We start from the raw sequence: 19,465 nt of genomic DNA on the forward strand, positions 1-19,465 counted from the left end.
CCTAACCTATAAAGATAGGTTAGGTTAGGTTAGGTAGGGTTGGTTAGGTTCGGTCATATATCTACGTTAATTTTAACTACAATAAAACAAAATTGTACTCATACATAATGAAACGGGTAGCTTTATCATTTCATAAGAAAACAATTCGAGAAAATATATTAATTCAGGAAAACTTGGCTTATTAGGCAAATCGGGCCTTGCATAGTAGGCTGAGAAGTGCGTTCTGGCTACTAGGTACGACATATATATATATATATATATATATATATGTATATATATATATATATATATATATATATATATATATATATATATATATATATATATATATATATATATATATATATGTATATATATATATATATATATATATATATATATATATATATATATATATATATATATATATATGTCGTACCTAGTAGCCAGAACTCACTTCTCAGCCTACTATTCAAGGCCCGATTTGCCTAATAAGCCAAGTTTTCCTGAATTAATATATTTACTATAATTTTTTTCTTATGAAATGATAAAGCTACCCTTTTCACTATGTATGAGGTCAATTTTTTTTTATTGGAGTTAAAATTAACGTAGATATATGACCGAACCTAACCAACCCTACCTAACCTAACCTAACCTATATATATAGGTAAGGTTAGGTTAGGTAGCCAAAAAAAGCTAGGTTAGGTTAGGTTAGGTAGGTTAGGTAGACGAAAAAACATTAATTCATGAAAACTTGGCTTATTAGGCAAATCGGGCCTTGCATAGTAGGCTGAGAAGTGAGTTCTGGCTACTAGGTACGACATATATATATATATATATATATATATATATATGTCGTACCTAGTAGCCAGAACGCACTTCTCAGCCTACTATGCAAGGCCCGATTTGCCTAATAAGCCAAGTTTTCCTGAATTAATATATTTTCTCATTTTTTTTTCTGATGAAATGATAAAGCTAACCATTTCATTATGTATGAGGTCAATTTTTTTTATTGGAGTTAAAATTAACGTAGATATATGACCGAACCTAACCAACCCTACCTAACCTAACTTATCTTTATAGGTTAGGTTAGGTTAGGTAGCCGAAAAAGTTAGGTTAGGTTAGGTAGGTTAGGTAGTCGAAAAACAAATAATTCATGAAAACTTGGGTTATTAGGCAAATTGGGCCTTGCATAGTAGGCTGAGAAGTGCGTTCTGGCTACCAGGTACGACATATTATATATATATATATATATATATATATATATATATATATATATATATATATATATATATATATATATATATATATATTTGTCTGGTTGATACTTGGTTAGGTTGATGGTTAATTCCGTTAATTTTTTAGTTAATTAGTTAATATTTATAGAGCATGTATGATGGGTACGTGTTTATTCTTGTTTCGAACTCATCCCCTTGGACTCACCTCCCCCTCACCACAATATCACTCATCTCCTTGGACTCACCTCCCCCTCACCACAATATCACTCACCACCACATCATTCATCTCCTTGGACGCACCTCTCCCTCACCACAATATCACTCACCACCACATCATTCATCTCCTTGGACGCACCTCTCCCTCACCACCACATTCCACTTTCTCTCACAAACTAACCTTACTATTTGCATCCTCAGGAGGGCAGATGGCCCTCGGCAACCTCTTGAGTGAAGACAATATTTACCCTCCGCTCCCTGAGAATTTCTTTGCGCTTCGTGCGAACTATTTCCTCAAGTCCAACATATTATATATATGTATATATATATATATATATATATATATATATATATATATATATATATATATATATATATATATATATATATATATATATATATATATATATATATATATAGAGATATATATATATATATATATATATATATATAGAGAGAGAGAGAGAGAGAGAGAGAGAGAGAGAGAGAGAGAGTGTTACGGCCCTCTCGGGACGCAACGGGGTCCTTACTCTGATGTTGTTAGAGGAAGATATAATGTATCCGTTCCCAAGCCAGTAGAGGCTATCAAGGGATGAGATCCGTGACGTAAGTAACTTAAAGGGAGTAGGGAAAGAAAGTTAAGAACTTATTATTATACTTATCACCATCACCGATTAAATATACATATAAATGAGTGCACAAGGGGGAGGGTTTTTAATACTATACAAGGGGATTAATCCATAATCGTTGTCTTCTGCTGAAGACGCTGGTGCCACAACTCTTGGTGCCGAGTCCTTGGTGCTTTCTTCTTGGCCACACAATGAATTATCCAAAGAAGTTGAGCCTACCCAGGCTACAGGTCAGCCAAAACACAGGTCCACTGGGGGCACCGCCGTGGAGGCTGTCAACCACACGTCCAGCTGGTCTGCTGGCAGGTACTGAGCCACCAAGGCTGGTACGGCCACTCCACGAACGATATAAGGGGTACGCCCTAGACAGGAGTCTCGTGTGATATCATAAATCACCCTCCTGTCCTCAATACCCCAGTGGATGATCGTCTCCAACAGTCGGTCCCGGGTAAATCCTCTTACTGCCACTCCACTGGCAGGCTAACACACCACAGTGTTCTTCCGGGGGGACGACTTCACAACAGCTGCAGCAACGTTCAAGGTATGGAGACTGGCTGCCTCGGGTAGACTGACTCCACTTCCATCACAGTGGTCCCAGATCGGCTCTGTAAGCAGACACGTCATCAATAACCGGGACACTAATACACCTCACTTACGGGCTCGGGCACAAACACCTGACGTATCCAGTCCATAGATGGCGCTGTCGTCGGAGCACCACCTCACCAGAGGTCAGGAGCGGCGGTGTTGAGCGCTGAACCAGACTGGAAACTGGTCCTCGAGGCCAGTACACGCTGTCCTCACCAGGTGTCGTCGTCCGTTTGGCGGGGGTTTCGGGAGCTGACCCACAGATGGCGTGGTTGTCACTGCTCCAGGCTCGGACGCTGGATCCGGGTTCGTAACAGAGAGAGAGAGAGAGAGAGAGAGAGAGAGAGAGAGAGAGAGAGAGAGAGAGAGAGAGAGAGAGAGAGAGAGAGAGAGAGAGAGAGAGAGAGAGAGAGAGAGAGAGAGAGATTGTTATGCCTCCAAAGTATTGATAGCTGCTCCTATTGCCTTAAAACGTTGCTCTGACCTTTGACTAAGACAGCTTAAGGGAAATATGCTGACAGTGCCTAAAGGCTGCTGTGGCACTGCTGTGGCGCTGCTGTGGCGCTGCTGTGGCGCTTCTGTGGAGCAGCTGTGGCGCAGCTATGGCGCTGCTGTGGCGCCGCTCTGGCGCTGCTGTGGAGCAGCTGTGGCGCAGCTATGGCGCTGCTGTGGCGCTGCTGTGGCGCTGCTATGGCGCTGCTGTGGCGCTGCTGTGGCGCTGCTATGGGGTTGCTGTGGCGATGCTGTAGCGCTGCTGTGGCGATGCTGTGGCGCTGCTGTGGCGATGCTGTAGCGCTGTTGTGGCGATGCTGTAGCGCTGTTGTGGCGATGCTGTAGCGCTGTTGTGGCGATGCTGTAGCGCTGCTGTGGCGATGCTGTAGCGCTGCTGTGGTGTTGCTTTGGCTCTGCTGTAGCGCTGCTGTGGCGATGCTGTGGCGATGCTGTGGCGATGCTGTGGCGATGCTGTGGCGATGCTGTGGCGCTGCTGTGGCGATGCTGTAGCGCTGCTGTGGTGTTGCTTTGGCTCTGCTGTAGCGCTGCTGTGGCGATGCTGTCGCGATGCTGTGGCGCTGCTGTAGCGCTGCTGTAGCGCTGCTGTGGCGATGCTGTAGCGCTGCTGTGGTGATGCTGTAGCGCTGCTGTGGTGATGCTGTAGCGCTGCTGTGGCGATGCTGTAGCGCTGCTGTGGCGATGCAGTAGCGCTGCTGTAGCGCTGCTGTAGCGCTGCTGTGGCGATGCTGTAGCGCTGCTGTGGCGATGCAGTAGCGCTGCTGTGGCGATGCTGTAGCGCTGCTGTGGCGATGCTGTGGCGATGCTGTAGCGCTGCTGTGGCGATGCTGTGGCGATGCTGTAGCGCTGCTGTGGCGATGCTGTAGCGCTGCTGTGGCGATGCTGTGGCGATGCTGTAGCGCTGCTGTGGCGATGCTGTAGCGCTGCTGTGGCGATGCTGTAGCGCTGCTGTGGCGATGCTGTGGCGATGCTGTAGCGCTGCTGTGGCGATGCTGTAGCGCTGCTGTGGCGATGCTGTGGCGATGCTGTAGCGCTGCTGTGGCGATGCTGTCGCGATGCTGTGGCGATGCTGTAGCGCTGCTGTCGCGATGCTGTCGCGATGCAGTAGCGCTGCTGCCGCGATGCTGTGGCGCTGCTGCCGCGATGCTGTGGCGCTGCTGTGGCGCTGCTGTGGTGTTTCTTTGGCAACACCACAGCAGCTTGGACCCTTGCTTGGACCCCTTGCTTGGCCCCTTGTTTGAACCCCTTGCGTGGTCACTTGCTTGGACCCTTGATTGGACCCTTGCTTGGCCCCTTGCTTGGTCCCTTGCCCCGCCCCTTGCTTGGACCCCTTGCTTGAACCATTGCTTGAAAACTTGCTTGGACCCCTTGCTTGCACCCTTGCTTGGCCCCTTGCTTGGACACCTTGTTTGGTCCCTTGGTTGGACTAGTTGTTTGGACCCTTTCTTGGACCCTTTGCCTGGACCCTTGCTTGGACCCCTAGCTTGGACCCTGGCTTGGACCCCTTGTTTGGTCACTTGCTTGGACCCCTTGCTTGGACGCCTTGCTTGGTCCCTTGCTTGGACCCCTTGCTTGGACCCTTGTTTGGACCCTTGCTTGGACCCTTGTTAGGAACCTTGCATGGTTCCTTGTTTAGACCCTTGTTTGGACCCTTGTTTTGACCCTTGCTTGGACCCTTGTTTTGACCCTTGCTAGGACCCTTGCTTGGTCCCTTGCTTGGCCCCTTGTTTGGACCCCTTGCTTGGATCCTTTCTTGGACATAATTTATAATTCATAATTTATAGGCATAATTTTTTTCACCTAATGCCACTGTTCCCCTAGCAGTAAATAAGAACATAATAATGAAGGTAACTGCAGAAGGCCTATTGGCCCATACGAGGCCGCTCCTACATGTATGCACTCAATCTCAATTCATATATATGTCAATCCTATGCTTGAAACCATCAAGGGATCTTACTTCTATTATGTTATGCAGTAATTGGTGCCACAAATCATCAACCCTGTTACCGAACCAGTATTTACCTAGGTCTTTCCTAAATCAAAACTTATCCAATTTATATCCATTGTTTCGTGATCTGTCTTGTGTTGATACTTTTAATACCTTATCCACTTTGTTATCAAGAACAAGATATAGCTGAAGAACAACACCAGGTGTCATATGACTAAAGCTTCGATAAATAAATCCCAGTGTTCTATTTACCTTATTACGAACATATGTGCATGAATTTTTAAGTTCTAAATTCTCAGTAATCATAACTCCCAGACTCCTTTTACAATCCGACTTCGCAATCTCAGCTCCATCTAGTTCGTATCTTGTAACTCTATCATCATTACCTAGCCTCAAAACCTTACATTTGTCAGCATTAAACTGTATCTGCTAGTCTTTAAACCATTTCAAATCCCTATTTAAATCGTCTTGAAGTGATAGTGAATCTTTTTCCGTGTTTTTTTCCCTATTTTTGTATTATCGGCAAATTTGCAAATATTGCTGCTCAGACCTGAATCTAAATAATTTATATATTATGAATAACTGAAGTCCCTGGACAGAGTCCTGAGGCACTCCACTTACAACATTTTCCAACTCAAACTTAACCGAGCAATTGTCTTTGCTTGCCCGTGCTATGCGACCTTTATAGTTTCATTTTGCCCTCCTTATCTCTTTTCTAACAGTTGGACGAATTCTTGTTCTAAACTGACTTCCCCATTCTTAATCCCTTTGTGCCAAGCTCTCTCTCTACCTGTAAGGTTATTCACATCCTCCTTTGTTATCCATTTCAGGTCATTATTATTCGATTTAATCAATTTGTATGGTATACTACGTTCCTGTGTTTTACTTAGAATATTTTTAAATAAGTATATTTTGAATCCACATCGAAATCCCTTTTTACATCACCCATCGTTAGGTTCACGTCTCGCTCCAAGACCGGCCCCCCCCCCCCCATGCCCAGGACTTTCCAATCTATTTCACCCAAAAACATTCTTAGGGCATTAAAATGATGGCCTGTATATAACTCCTATTATAAGATTTTTAACTTTTCCGATTAATTCGAGCTAAATAGTTTTTGTGTGTGGCTCAGTTTTGATTCCCTCTTTGAGACCATTTCAAATTTTTTCTAACATATATGGCTACTCCCCCACCTCCAAATAGTTTCTATTATATCTACCTGTGCCTATTCTAGTATATCTATCTATGCCTATTATATTATATCTATCTGTGCCTATTCTATTATATCTATCTGCTTAATATATCTATCTGTGTGAAATCTTTTAAATCCGTTTATATGATATTCAGCAAATAGTTCTCTGTTTTCTACATTCATACATATTTGGGTAAGTGCAATAATATATATTATTTTAGTGTAAACAAGAGCATTTAAATCGTTTGTTTTGTTTCTTAGACTCCTACTGTTCGTGTAATAGGTATGTAATATACTTAAGATATGTAATATACCTTAAGTGTATTGTTATTTTGAGGTGGTGAGGCCACTCCAGACCGACAACCAGAGCACAACTCCATAGTCTCCTGAGACTGATGGATGCCTACTACTACTACTATTTTGAGGCCCTTTTTTCCCCTGTTTATTTTGCCCTTTTTTTCCCCCCCACCAACACATATTTGTATTGTCTCCTTTCTCCATATCAATTCCCACACCATTATCTACTAACAGTTTAAGACCAAACAAGCGCCTCCAGCCACAGGTGCCAACGAGGTAGCAACAGCAACAACTCCAGCCCAGGTAAATAAGAACCTGGTAGTTAGACAGCTGTTGTACGCTGCCACCTGGGGATGTGTTTGTTTGTGTTTGTTATAGGCTGAGAAAGGTAAGGTACAGACGAAAGAGAAATCAGATCATGAGGCAGTTCATTAGACGGTTGGAAAGGCGGGGTCCAAGAACTAACAGCTCGATTCTTAAGGTACAAAGTAGGTGCAGTAAGTGAACACACAAACACACTACTTACTCATTCATGTTTATTAAGTTCTGTAGAATGCGGGATTAGAGTCAGATTTTCATCTCCTTAAGAATAACATGAAGCAGGAAAAGGCCCCAATGTATCCATGTAGACTCGTGCCAGAGCTTAGAGGCGAGAGGCACGAGGAAAGTTTACTTCACGACCCTGGCAGTTAGTAGACTCATAGCGAACATGATTACCACATACAATATACAGGGCAGATAACGACATTCATTCATGAATGGTGGTACGCGAAGACAGGGGGACAAAGGTGTCAGATGGGTCAACACACAGAATCCATATATCCATATATGCAGATTCTAATTATTGCTTCAAATAAAGAGAAAAAGAACCAAGGTAGCACCACTAGGGGAAGGATGGAAAAGGAGATGAATTTTCGACAAGCCGCCGGCTTCTTGTCCGTGTAAATGCTTCTAGAGAGATAGTGGTATATGACTGAAAAAAAGAGTTGTGTCTTCAAGAGACGATAAGGCGGCACAGGCGAAGTGAGGTGAGGAGGAACCCAAGTCGCCCATCGTGGCAACATAAGCCATAATTACATTCAACAAGCGTAAACAATTATACCACCTTCCCAGGCTCAGTTACATCAGCAGAATAATGAGATCTATTCCCCTATATTTGGTTTCAGCCGCAACATAAATAGATAAATAGTGGAAGTATCACTTCTACTCCTCATGCCCAATTTCAACAGCAACTAGCAAACAGAATTTCACTCCCCCAAGCCCAATTACAATAGCATCATACACAATTTCGCTCCCAAATCTCAGTTTCAACAGCAGCATGCACAATTCCACTTCTCATACTCATTTGAAGTGGAAGTCAAGTTATTCCGCTCCTCAACCCCAATTACAACAGCAGCACACACTACACTCCCCAGGCCTAATTACAATGACAACAACAACACTATTCCACTTCCCAAGGCCAATTACAACAGCATCCCACACAATTCCTCTCCCCACGTCTGAAATTAATGCCTCTCCTGCTCCGTATTGAAACCCCTGTTTGCTGACAACAGCCCCTTGAAACCTGCACACAGTATTATCCCCTTTTGCAAACCAATTACTCATCACCACTATATCTTCCAATAGCCAGTCGCTGTAACCACGAAGTCGAATTCTCTCTCCTCTGTTGATACCGGTTATCCTATTGTCTCTGCTTGCTAGTTCAACTCGCTATCAAGATTTTATAGACTTCTTCCACAAATTTTGCCTTGTCTGGTATTTCCTTCGTGATCTCAATATTCTCTCTCCATCCCCAATATCAATAAACCTGCAACTGAATACAGAGTTGAACTGGCTTGCATGCAAATGTAGATTGCATTGCCAACAAAGCATATGAACTGAAGGAATGAACAAAAAACTAGAAATAAGAAATGAATGTGGGCACAGAAAAACTACATAACTATGTGATTGACGAGAGGATAGACCGGAAAAAAAAGGATCGAGACTACGTATCTCCGAGATACATATAGGCCCTTTGTTAAGACACAACAGATAAAGTTGAAGATGTATCCAACAGATCCACTGCCATGTCGGGATGATCACGAGTGCACTTGAATAAGTGATGAAACTGAGGAAAATGAAAGACACATTCACAGAGAATGAGGAAGCAAAGAGGCGAGTCCGAGAGCTTTACACAAATGAGACCCCGGCGTGTTAGACCAAGCAGTGATGTCGGAGATTATCAGAGATGACGTGAGGAAGCTCTTGCTGGACCTGGACCTGAATAACACTGTGATAAAAAAATGTATCCTTTAAGTGTTAATTAAAAAAAAACTAATTTTTCTAATTATGCTAATTATTGACAGCCTTTTCTGGCAAATTATGCTAATTATTGAAAGCCTTTTCTGGCTATCAATCTTTATTTGAACCGTCACTGGAAACAGGAAACTATCAGAGAACTAGAAGAAAAACAATGTAATGTCAATACATGTAAACGGAAAAGCACTGGAGACTCTTAACTACCGGCCAGTTTACACCCAAACCATTCATGAAATCAGATGGAAGACAATCTAGATTGAAAGGATTTAATATGCAACACATCCATACGTTCAGAAATGTCACACAGCATCCTCTTTAAACTGACAGACTTCTGTGACCGGAAGACAAGACATAAACTAAGACGATTGAGTGAACTACACTTTTAGAGGCGCAGAAAGTCTTAGACCCGGTGCCCTACGTGAGATTAATGTACAAGTTAGACTGGCAGAGGAACAAGCAGTAACCAAAGTGGAAGTACTCCAGGGGATATGGAAGGGCGTTTAGGTTCAGGGAAACACAATCACACTAAGGACAAACCAATCATCAGACGTGCAAATGTAAATATAGATTGGGAAATATATTTTAAACTCCCCCCATATTGTAATGGTAAAACTGGGTTCCATCTCATCACTGGCTGGCGAATTATAACAGCTTGGCCATGAAGACTACTTGAATAATGGCTTTCTCAATACTTTAAGCTTTATTCTTCGCTGTACTCGTGACTATGAGTTCATGAACAACATTCCTTGCCTCTGAGAGCGGGGAGGGGGGGGGGGGGGTGGAAGCTATCAGGGGAAACGCGCCAAGCCATTACGACTATATAGCACTTGGAAGGGGTCATGATAAGGAAAGGTGCCCAACCACTTGGACGCTCGGGGATTGAACACCGACCTGCATGAAGCGAGACCGTCGCTCCACCGTCCAGCCCAAGGAGTGGGATTAAACACAGCCACATAACGCTTAGTACTATTAATTATTTACAATACAATACAATACAATTTTATTTAGGTAAGGTACATACATACAATAAATATTTACAAGGATTGTTTGACTTATAGGTAGAGCTAGTACATACAATGCCTAAAGCCACTATTTAGTAAACATATAACATCGCTACAGTCAGCTACAAACCGACATGCTTAATAACATTTCCTTGAGTGAATAACGCTTACAAATTCACCCAAAATACCATTAAGTCGGTAAACCCATTGGATGAGCTCCTATTGGCTCTACCACCCCCCCCCCCCCACCCCCCTCCCTTTAACAAACAGCTCCTGGTGATTAGTTGATTATTATTTCTAGACAGCTATGATAGTTGGCTAGTCCCTTAATGTTTTACATAAACAAAAAAATAGTTTTGTGGTTTAATACTTACACAAAACATTAACTTATGAGAATAACTTACATCTACAAAAATGGACGAGAAATATATCTTATGTGACGGGTTTTCCCTGGAACACGATCTGCCAAATCGGTTTACAACCAGGTTTGCCCAATTACTGTTGGATGAACAGGATCGAATTGTTAAGAATTTGGTGCCCGTTCAGTCCTCCCTGGCTGGGGCTCGAACTCAAGGGAAATCGTTCGCCGAAGCGAGTGATCAAGAGTTCTACCACTGTGTCCTGGCGGTCATGTGTATGTGTCATCTGGACAACATTTGAGGGAACGAGTACAATCTTCTCGTGTGGTTGTGTGCCGTGTGTATTTCCCCTGTTTCCTTCTGGTCGCGCCCGTGTCGGTGGAGTGGACCAAGTATCATGTATTAATTAAGAATATACAAGCTCACTGGTGTAACTATCTCCCCTTAGGAGTGTATTTTAGACACAATTAACTCAATGGCGGATACATCCTTCTGCCCTGAAGTCTTCATGAAATGACTGAAGTTGCGCAGTAGTTATCATGAGAACCCAGGAGTATTAAACACAAACTTTTAGCGCCATTGTTCGAGACTCGCGCTAGTTTCTTACTCGCTTCCCAGCCTGCTGATTTATGGAACGAATTACTGGGTAACATAATACATGTGGGGTCCCTGGAGTGTTGCGCACACACACACACACACACACACACACACACACACACACACACACACACACACACACACACACACACACACACACACACACACACACACACACACACACACACACACACACACATACACACACACACACACACACACACACACACACACACACACACATACACACACACACACACACACACACACACACACACACACACACACACACACACACACACACACACACACACACACACACACACACACACACACACACACACACACACATACACACACACACACACACACACACACACACACACACACACACACATACACACACACACACACACACACACACACACACACACACACACACACACACACACACACACACACACACACACACATGGTATAATAGGGCATGTATGGAAGCGAAGAAACTGAACAAAAAGGCGTGGAGGAACTTCCGGAATAACAGAACACCAGAAAGCAGAGAGAGATACCAGAGCACCAGGAATGAGTACGTCAGGGTGACAAGAGAAGCAGAGAAAAATTTTGAAAATGATATAGCAAACAAAGCCAAGACCGAACCAAAGCTACTCCACAGTCACATCAGAAGGAAAACAACAGTGAAAGAACAGGTATTGAAACTTAGAACAGGCGAGGACAGGTATACAGAGAATGACAGAGAGGTGTGTGAGGAACTCAACAAGAGGTTCCAGGAGGTCTTCACAATAGAACAGGGTGAGGTCACTGTGCTAGGAGAAAGGGAGGTAAACCAGGCGGCCTTGGAGGAGTTCGAAATTACGAGAGAGGAGGTCAAGAGACACCTGCTGGATCTGGATGTTAGAAAGGCGGTTGGTCCAGATGGGATCTCACCATGGGTACTGAAAGAGTGTGCAGAGGCACTTTGCTTGCCACTCTCCATAGTGTATAGTAAATCACTAGAGACGGGAGACCTACCAGAAATATGGAAGACGGGGAATGTGGTCCCAATATACAAAAAGGGCGACAGACAAGAGGCACTGAACTACAGGCCAGTGTCCTTGACTTGTATACCATGCAAGGTGATGGAGAAGATCGTGAGAAAAAACCTGGTAACACATCTGGAGAGAAGGGACTTCGTGACAAATCGCCAACATGGATTCAGGGAGGGTAAATCTTGCCTTACAGGCTTGATAGAATTCTACGATCAGGTGACACAGATTAAGCAAGAAAGAGAGGGCTGGGCGGACTGCATTTTCTTGGATTGTCGGAAAGCCTTTGACACAGTACCGCATAAGAGGCTGGTACATAAGCTGGAGAGACAGGCAGGTGTAGCTGGTAAGGTGCTCCAGTGGATAAGGGAGTATCTAAGCGATAGGAAGCAGAGAGTTACGGTGAGGGGTGAGACCTCCGATTGGCGTGAAGTCACCAGTGGAGTCCCACAGGGCTCTGTACTCGGTCCTATCTTGTTTCTGATATATGTAAATGATCTCCCGGAGGGTATCGATTCATTTCTCTCAATGTTTGCGGACGATGCTAAAATTATGAGAAGGATTAAAACAGAAGAGGACTGTTTGAGGCTTCAAGAAGACCTAGACAAGCTGAAGGAATGGTCGAACAAATGGTTGTTAGAGTTTAACCCAACCAAATGTAATGTAATGAAGATAGGTGTAGGGAGCAGGAGGCCAGATACAAGGTATCATCTGGGAGAGGAAATTCTTCAGGAGTCAGAGAAGGAAAAAGACTTGGGGGTTGATATCACGCCAGACCTGTCTCCTGCAGCACATATCAAGCGGATAACATCAGCGGCATATGCCAGGCTGGCCAACATACGAACGGCATTCAGAAACTTGTGTAAAGAATCATTCAGAACTTTGTATACCACATATGTCAGGCCAATCCTGGAGTATGCAGCCCCAGCATGGAGTCCATATCTAGTCAAGGATAAGACTAAACTGGAAAAGGTTCAAAGGTTTGCCACCAGACTAGTACCCGAGCTGAGAGGTATGAGCTACGAGGAGAGACTACGGGAATTAAACCTCACTTCGCTGGAAGACAGAAGAGTTAGGGGGGACATGATCAGCACATTCAAGATTCTGAAGGGGATTGATAGGGTAGATAAAGACAGTCTATTTAACACAAGGGGAACACGCACAAGGGGACACAGGTGGAAACTGAGTGCCCAAATGAGCCACAGAGATATTAGAAAGAACTTTTTTAGTGTCAGAGTGGTTGACAAATGGAATGCATTAGGGGGTGATGTGGTGGAGGCTGACTCCATACACAGTTTCAAGTGTAGATATGACAGAGCCCGATAGGCTCAGGAATCTGTACACCTGTTGATTGACGGTTGAGAGGCGGGACCAAAGAGCCAGAGCTCAACCCCCGCAAACACAACTAGGTGAGTACAACTAGGTGAGTACACACATACATTATAGGTGAGATAACAGGAATGTGCCAAGGGAAGTGAAAAATTGGATGAGAAAAAGTTGCCCCTAGTGTTTCCAGTGCAGAGAACAACATTCAAGATGGCCGCCTGCAGGAGGAAATACAAAACAGCTTGATTTTGCTGGATTCAGTGAAGAAAGCATTGATATAACCAGTCTATACAACAAGTTGGTAAAATTAGATACTATAGTGACCTCTCATGTAGAAATAATTAGTAAATTGAAAGAAAGTAATGACCATTTAAATAGCAAAGTTTTATGTCTTGAGGATTTAGTGAAAGACTTGTGCAAGGATAAGAATTAATTGGAAACAAATTGCAAAGCCATGGAAGAAGAAAATAAACTCTTAAAAATAGCTTTAGAAGAAGTTAAAGTAAATTTAAACATAAATGACTACAATAGGTTAGGTAAGGAAATTCCACAGGAGAAACAGCTTTTGTCAGCACAGATGGAGGAAGTTACACAGGGAATAGAACAGTGCAAGAAAGATATGCAACTCACCTATGCACAAGTGGCCAAGGAGAAGCAAAAAATTGAAGAAGCAGAAAAGGAAGTCAAACACTGCAGCAACCAAGATAAAACAAACATTAGGCTGGAAGTGAGAAAAGAATTGGCATCTAACCCGAAGTTGGTGCAAAACACAGTTGATCGGAGTAAGTCCCTGATAATTTTTGGCTGGAAAGAAAAGGAGATAAGATCTAGGTCAGAAAGAGCTGTAGAAGAAGCAATAGTGGTATATAAAATTGTTGGCCACGTGGAAAGTCTTACAACCATAGAGAACGTGTGCGACTACAGGAGAATAGGCAGATATGTAAAAGGGCAAATCGGGCCTTGCATAGTAGGCTGAGAAGTGTGTTCTGGCTACTAGGTACGACATATATATATATGTATATATGTATATATATATATATATATATGTATATATGTATATATGTATATATATATATATATATATATATATATATATATATATATATATATATATATATATATATATATATATATATATATAAGAGAATTTTTTGGAAGGAGAACGTTGGAATCGATCCACCGATCCAAGCATGGTTGTACCTAATATGATTAGTGTAAATCAGAAAATATTGCAGCTTGATATTAGACACCAATCATGATTATTTAACATATATTATGTCACACAGAGTGTTAGAGGTTGTTGAGCCCAATAGGCTCAGGAATCTGTACACCAGTAGATTGACAATTGAGCGGCGGGACCAAAGAGGCGAAGCTCAACCCCCGCAAGCACAACTAGGTTAGTACAGAGTAACAAAACTTAACTCGTCTCAAAACTTACAAACACTAAAATACATCTAGAAAATAATATTTTCTAGTTTCAAAATATAACAGGCAAAAATAAAATGTTGAATTACAGCCATCGTTTAATTGATATTTGCATTTTCCTCCTTTAGCCTGAGGAGAGAATAGCATAGTTCTTATGAATCATTAAGCTACACCGAGAACAAATTCATGTGGTAATCCACATATCATTCTCAAGGCTGCCAACTGCATAATGAACAATTACCACGGAATTACATATGGAATTAAAAAACTTATTTCGAGAGTTATGAGAGACCGAATATCGAGAAGCAGCCGCTGGACGCAGCTGCAATCATCACTTCCAGACTCTCTGGTGGCTGGAATCTGTCAGGAAGAGGCCCCTCGAGGAATTTTTTTTTTACTCAAATGGCGGTTTTTGTGAGTGGTGCCAGGAACCGGGGACTGGGGAGGGAAATAAGGGTCGTATTCCCCTTGAGGAGGAGGGTGAAGACACGAGTGACTTCGGAGGAACACTGAGAAAATCAAGGAGGACTCGCAGACTGTCCGCAGCGAAAACTGAGTAGGAAGCTGGTCTTTAAGTTCCCCAAATTCCCCAAGATTCCCCAGAATTTCCGATGATTGCCCAGGATTGCCTAGGAAGTGCCAAGATTTCCTAGGATTCTATAGAATTTCCTAGGACTGGCTAGGATGCCCGCAAGCTTCCCCACGCGAGAAACATTGGGCAAGAAGATTAGGCTTTGTCTCAACAAAGCTCACCCTCTCATCTGGGTAAATGAACAAATCTTCTCTTAATACCTCAAGCCATCACACTCCTGGAGAGAGAGAGAGAGAGGTAGGCATTATGGCCTCCTTGATAGTGTAAACAAAAGATGGGATGAAAATAGCCTAACTGAAACCTCAGTGAGTTTCCCAACCTCACACACACATACACACACACACACACACACACACACACACACACACACACACACACACACACACACACACACACACACACACACACACACACACACACACACACACACACACACACACACACACACACACACACACACACACAAACACACACACACACACACACACACAGTTAGTTAACACAGATTAGAGTTTAACCCAAGCAAATGTAATGTAATGAAGATAAGGGTAGGAAGCAGGAGACCAGATACAAGGTATCACTTGGGAGATGAAATACTTCAAGAGTCCGAGAGAGAGAAAGACCTGCGGGTTGATATCACGCCAGACCTGTCCCCCTGAAGCTCATATCAAGAGGATAACATCAGCAGCATATTCCAGGTTGGCTAACATAAGAACGGCCTTTAGAAACTTGTGTAAGGAATCTTTCAGAACATTATATACACCACATATGTCAGACCAATCCCGGAGTATGCAGCTCCAGCATGGAGTCTATATCTAGTCAAGCATAAGACTAAACTGGAAAAGGTTTAAAGGTATTATTATAGTCTGAAGGTGGAAAGTGACGCATACGCTTCTCTCACAAAGTTCTTGATATGTTCCTCTAGCGACAGCTTACTATCCACCCCCCCCCCCTCCCCCGCTAGGTCTCGTTCTTTATTCGAATTCTTTAATTCTTTTGCGCATAATTTGTAAGTTTTGTGTGGTCTATTTTCTTAGATTACACTTTCCAGAACATGGCATTTATTCACACTGAATTACATTTGCACATGACGCCCCAAGTATTTATTTTATCTAGATCGATTTGCAGGGCATTACAATCATCTGCGTCTCCTATCTTCCACAGTATCTTAATTAGCATCATCCACAAACATGTTCACATGAATTTGTATTCCTTCTTGTAAATTGTCTTTGTTGACGATAAACATTACTGGTGCAAGAACTCAACCATGTGTGTGTGTACTCACCTATTTGTGCTTGCAGGATCGAGCATTGGCTCTTGGATCCCGTCTTTCCAGCCATCGGTTGTTTACAGCAATGACTCCTGTCCCATTTCCCTATCATACCTAATTTTAAAAGTATGAATAGAGTTTGCTTCCACAACCTGTTCCCCAAGTGCATTCCATTTTTCTACTACTCTCACGCTAAAAGAAAACTTCCTAACATCTCTGTGACTCATCTGAGTTTCCAGTTTCCACCCATGTCCCCTCGTTCTGTTATTATTACGTGTGAACATTTCATCTATTTCCACTTTGTCAATTCCCCTGAGTATTTTATATGTTCCTATCATATCTCCTCTCTCCCTTCTTTTCTCTAGTGTCGTAAGGTTCAGTTCCTTTAGACGCTCTTCATATTCCATCCCTCGTATCTCAGGGACAAGCCTCGTCGCAAACCTCTGAACCTTCTCTAGTTTCCTTATGTGTTTCTTCACGTGGGGGCTCCATGATGGCGCGGCATACTCTAAGACGGGTCTCACGTAGGCAGTGTAGAGCGCCCTAAAAGCTTCCTCACTTAGGTTTCTGAATGAAGTTCTAATTTTCGCCAGTGTTGAGTACGCTGCTGTCGTTATCCTATTTATATGTGCTTCAGGAGTTAGATTAGGTGTCACTTCCACTCCCAGGTCTCTTTCTCGAATCGTTACAGGTAACCAGTTCCCCTTCATTTTGTACTGTCCTTTTGGTCGTCTATCACCTGATCCCATTTCCATAACTTTACATTTACTGGTGTTGAACTCCAGTAGCGATTTCCCTGACCATCTCTGCAGCCTGTTTAAGTCCTCTTGGAGGATCCTACAATCCTCATCTGTCACAACTCTTCTCATTAAATTTGCGTCATCCGCAAACATTGACATGTATAATTTCACTCCTGTAAACATATCGTTTACGTAAATTAGAAAGAGGATTGGGCCCAGCACCGATCCTTGAGGTACTCCACTCGTTAGTGTTCGCCAGTCGGACTTCTCGCCCCTTACCATTACCCTCTGGCTCCTTCCTGTTAGGTAGTTCCTCACTCATGCTAGGGCCTTTCCGCTTACTCCTGCCTGCCTCTCAAGTTTGTAAAGCAGTCTCATGTGCGGTACTGAATCAAAGGCCTTTTGGCATTCAAGAAATATGCAGTCTGCCCAGCCTTCTCTGTCCTGCCTTATCCTTGTTACTTTGTCATAGAATTCTAAAAGGTTTGTTAGGCATGATTTCCCTGTCCAGAACTGTATCAAAGGCCTTTTGGCAGTCAAGAAATATGCAGTCTGCCCAGCCTTCTCTGTCCTGCCTTATCCTTGTTACTTTGTCATAGAATTCTAAAAGGTTTGTTAGGCATGATTTCCCTCTCCAGAACCCATGTTGGTGCTTGTTTACAAACCCAATGCACTCCAGGTGCAATCTCTCTGGAAAGATTGCGTCCGAAATCATGCCATTTATTTTAGTTTCCACTATTGCCACTATGTCTGAGTCTGTCTCCCTTACTCTTTCTTTTATCTTTTCTGCTTTATTGTATACCCCTTCAGTATTGGTGTATCAAACCTTGAGACTCTTCTTGGAAACTCTGGTGCCAGAGTTCCCCCTTTTGCCGGAGATCTGGGGTTACTGGGGGGTGTCTGGGGGGCGAATGAAGGCTGTGGGGGTGTCTGGGGGGCGAGTGAAGGCCGTGGGGGTGTCTGGGGGGGTACTAGGGGGGTGCCTGGGAGTGCCTGGTAGGCGAATGGGATCTGGGCATCTAGGGGGGTAGGAAGGGCATAATGGGTCTGAAAGTTAAGGAGGGTCTGAATAGCATAGGGGGGTTGAGAAAGAGTGAGACAGAGTCAGATAGAGGTTGAGAGGTTGGGGGGGAGAGGGATATTGAGGGCAGAGGGCTGAGAGGAGAATGGAGCATGGGTGCTGGGAGTGGAAGAGAGGGTGTATTAGTTAGGGGGTAATCGGGGGTAGGTGGGGATTTTGGGGTAGAAGAGGGGAAGAGGGAGATGGGGGAAGGTGTTAGGGGGTCACAGGTGAGGGGGTTAAATGTGGGCTGGAGGTGCATTTAACCCCCTCCCCTGTGACCCCCTAACACCTTCCCCTTGTGTGTGTGTGTGTGTGTGTGTGTGTGTGTGTGTGTGTGTGTGTGTGTGTGTGTGTGTGTGTGTGTGTGTTTGTGTGTGTGTGTGTGTGTGTGTGTGTGTGTGTGTGTGTGTGTGTGTGTGTGTGTGTGTGTGTACTCACTTAGTACTCACCTAGTTGTGTTTGCGGGGGTTGAGCTCTGGCTCTTTGGTCCCGCCTCTCAACCGTCAATCAACAGGTGTACAGATTCCTGAGCCTATTGGGCTCTATCAAATCTACACTTGAAACTGTGTATGGAGTCAGCCTCCACCACTGTGGAGGTGTGTGTGCGTGTGTGTGCGTGTGTGTGTGTGTGTGTGTGTGTGTGTGTGTGTGTGTGTGTGTGTGTGTGTGTGTGTGTGTGTGTGTGTGTGTGTGTGTGTGTGTGTGTGTGTGTGTGTGTGTGTGTATGTGTGTGTGTGTGTGTGTGTGTGTGTGTGTGTGTGTGCGTGCGTGTGTTAGAGAGTAATATGTGCAGAAGACATATAAATTGGTTAAAAAGGCGGGGTTCAAAAGCTAATAGCTCGATTCTACAAATGAAAATAGTAAATAAAAATAGGTAATACAGAGAGAGAGAGAGAGAGAGAGAGAGAGAGAGAGAGAGAGAGAGAGAGAGAGAGAGAGAGAGAGAGCGAGAGAGAGAGAGAGAGAGAGAGAGAGAGAGAGAGAGAGAGAGAGAGAGAGAGAGAGAGAGAGAGAGAGAGAGAGAGAACATAGAGGATCAAATAAAGTTCCAAATAACACCCTGTCAGAGGATCAACAAAGAGGAACAATTGCTAGTGTGGCATTTTTTGAGAATTTCAATGTTGATTCACATCCAGTCAGACGAATGCAACGACGCAGAG

The 19,465-nt window shown here is 43.6% G+C and overlaps 1 protein-coding gene across 1 annotated transcript; it reads right to left on the minus strand.

Annotated features, from left to right (window-relative positions):
- Positions 1-3,368: 3,368 nt before the first annotated feature.
- On the minus strand, positions 3,369-16,994 carry LOC123751164 (repetitive organellar protein-like). The gene is made up of 2 exons (XM_069323009.1): positions 16,944-16,994; positions 3,369-4,325 (listed from the first exon to the last, which is right to left on the minus strand). The coding sequence occupies exons 1-2, from the start codon at positions 16,992-16,994 to the stop codon at positions 3,369-3,371; spliced, it is 1,008 nt and encodes a 335-aa protein (XP_069179110.1).
- Between the last annotated feature and the right edge of the window lie 2,471 nt (positions 16,995-19,465).

This window comes from Procambarus clarkii, chromosome 11 (genome assembly GCF_040958095.1).
Source record: "Procambarus clarkii isolate CNS0578487 chromosome 11, FALCON_Pclarkii_2.0, whole genome shotgun sequence".
Classification (NCBI taxonomy): Eukaryota; Metazoa; Arthropoda; class Malacostraca; order Decapoda; family Cambaridae; genus Procambarus; species Procambarus clarkii.

Coding starts and splice junctions, on each gene's coding strand:
- LOC123751164 (XM_069323009.1), bottom strand. CDS start 16,994: ATGGAGCCCCCACGTGAAGAAACACATAAGGAAACTAGAGAAGGTTCA. Junction 4,326..16,943: donor AAACTAGAGAAGGTTCAGAG/GTTTGCGACGAG, acceptor GAAACACCACAG/CAGCGCCACAGCAGCGCCAC.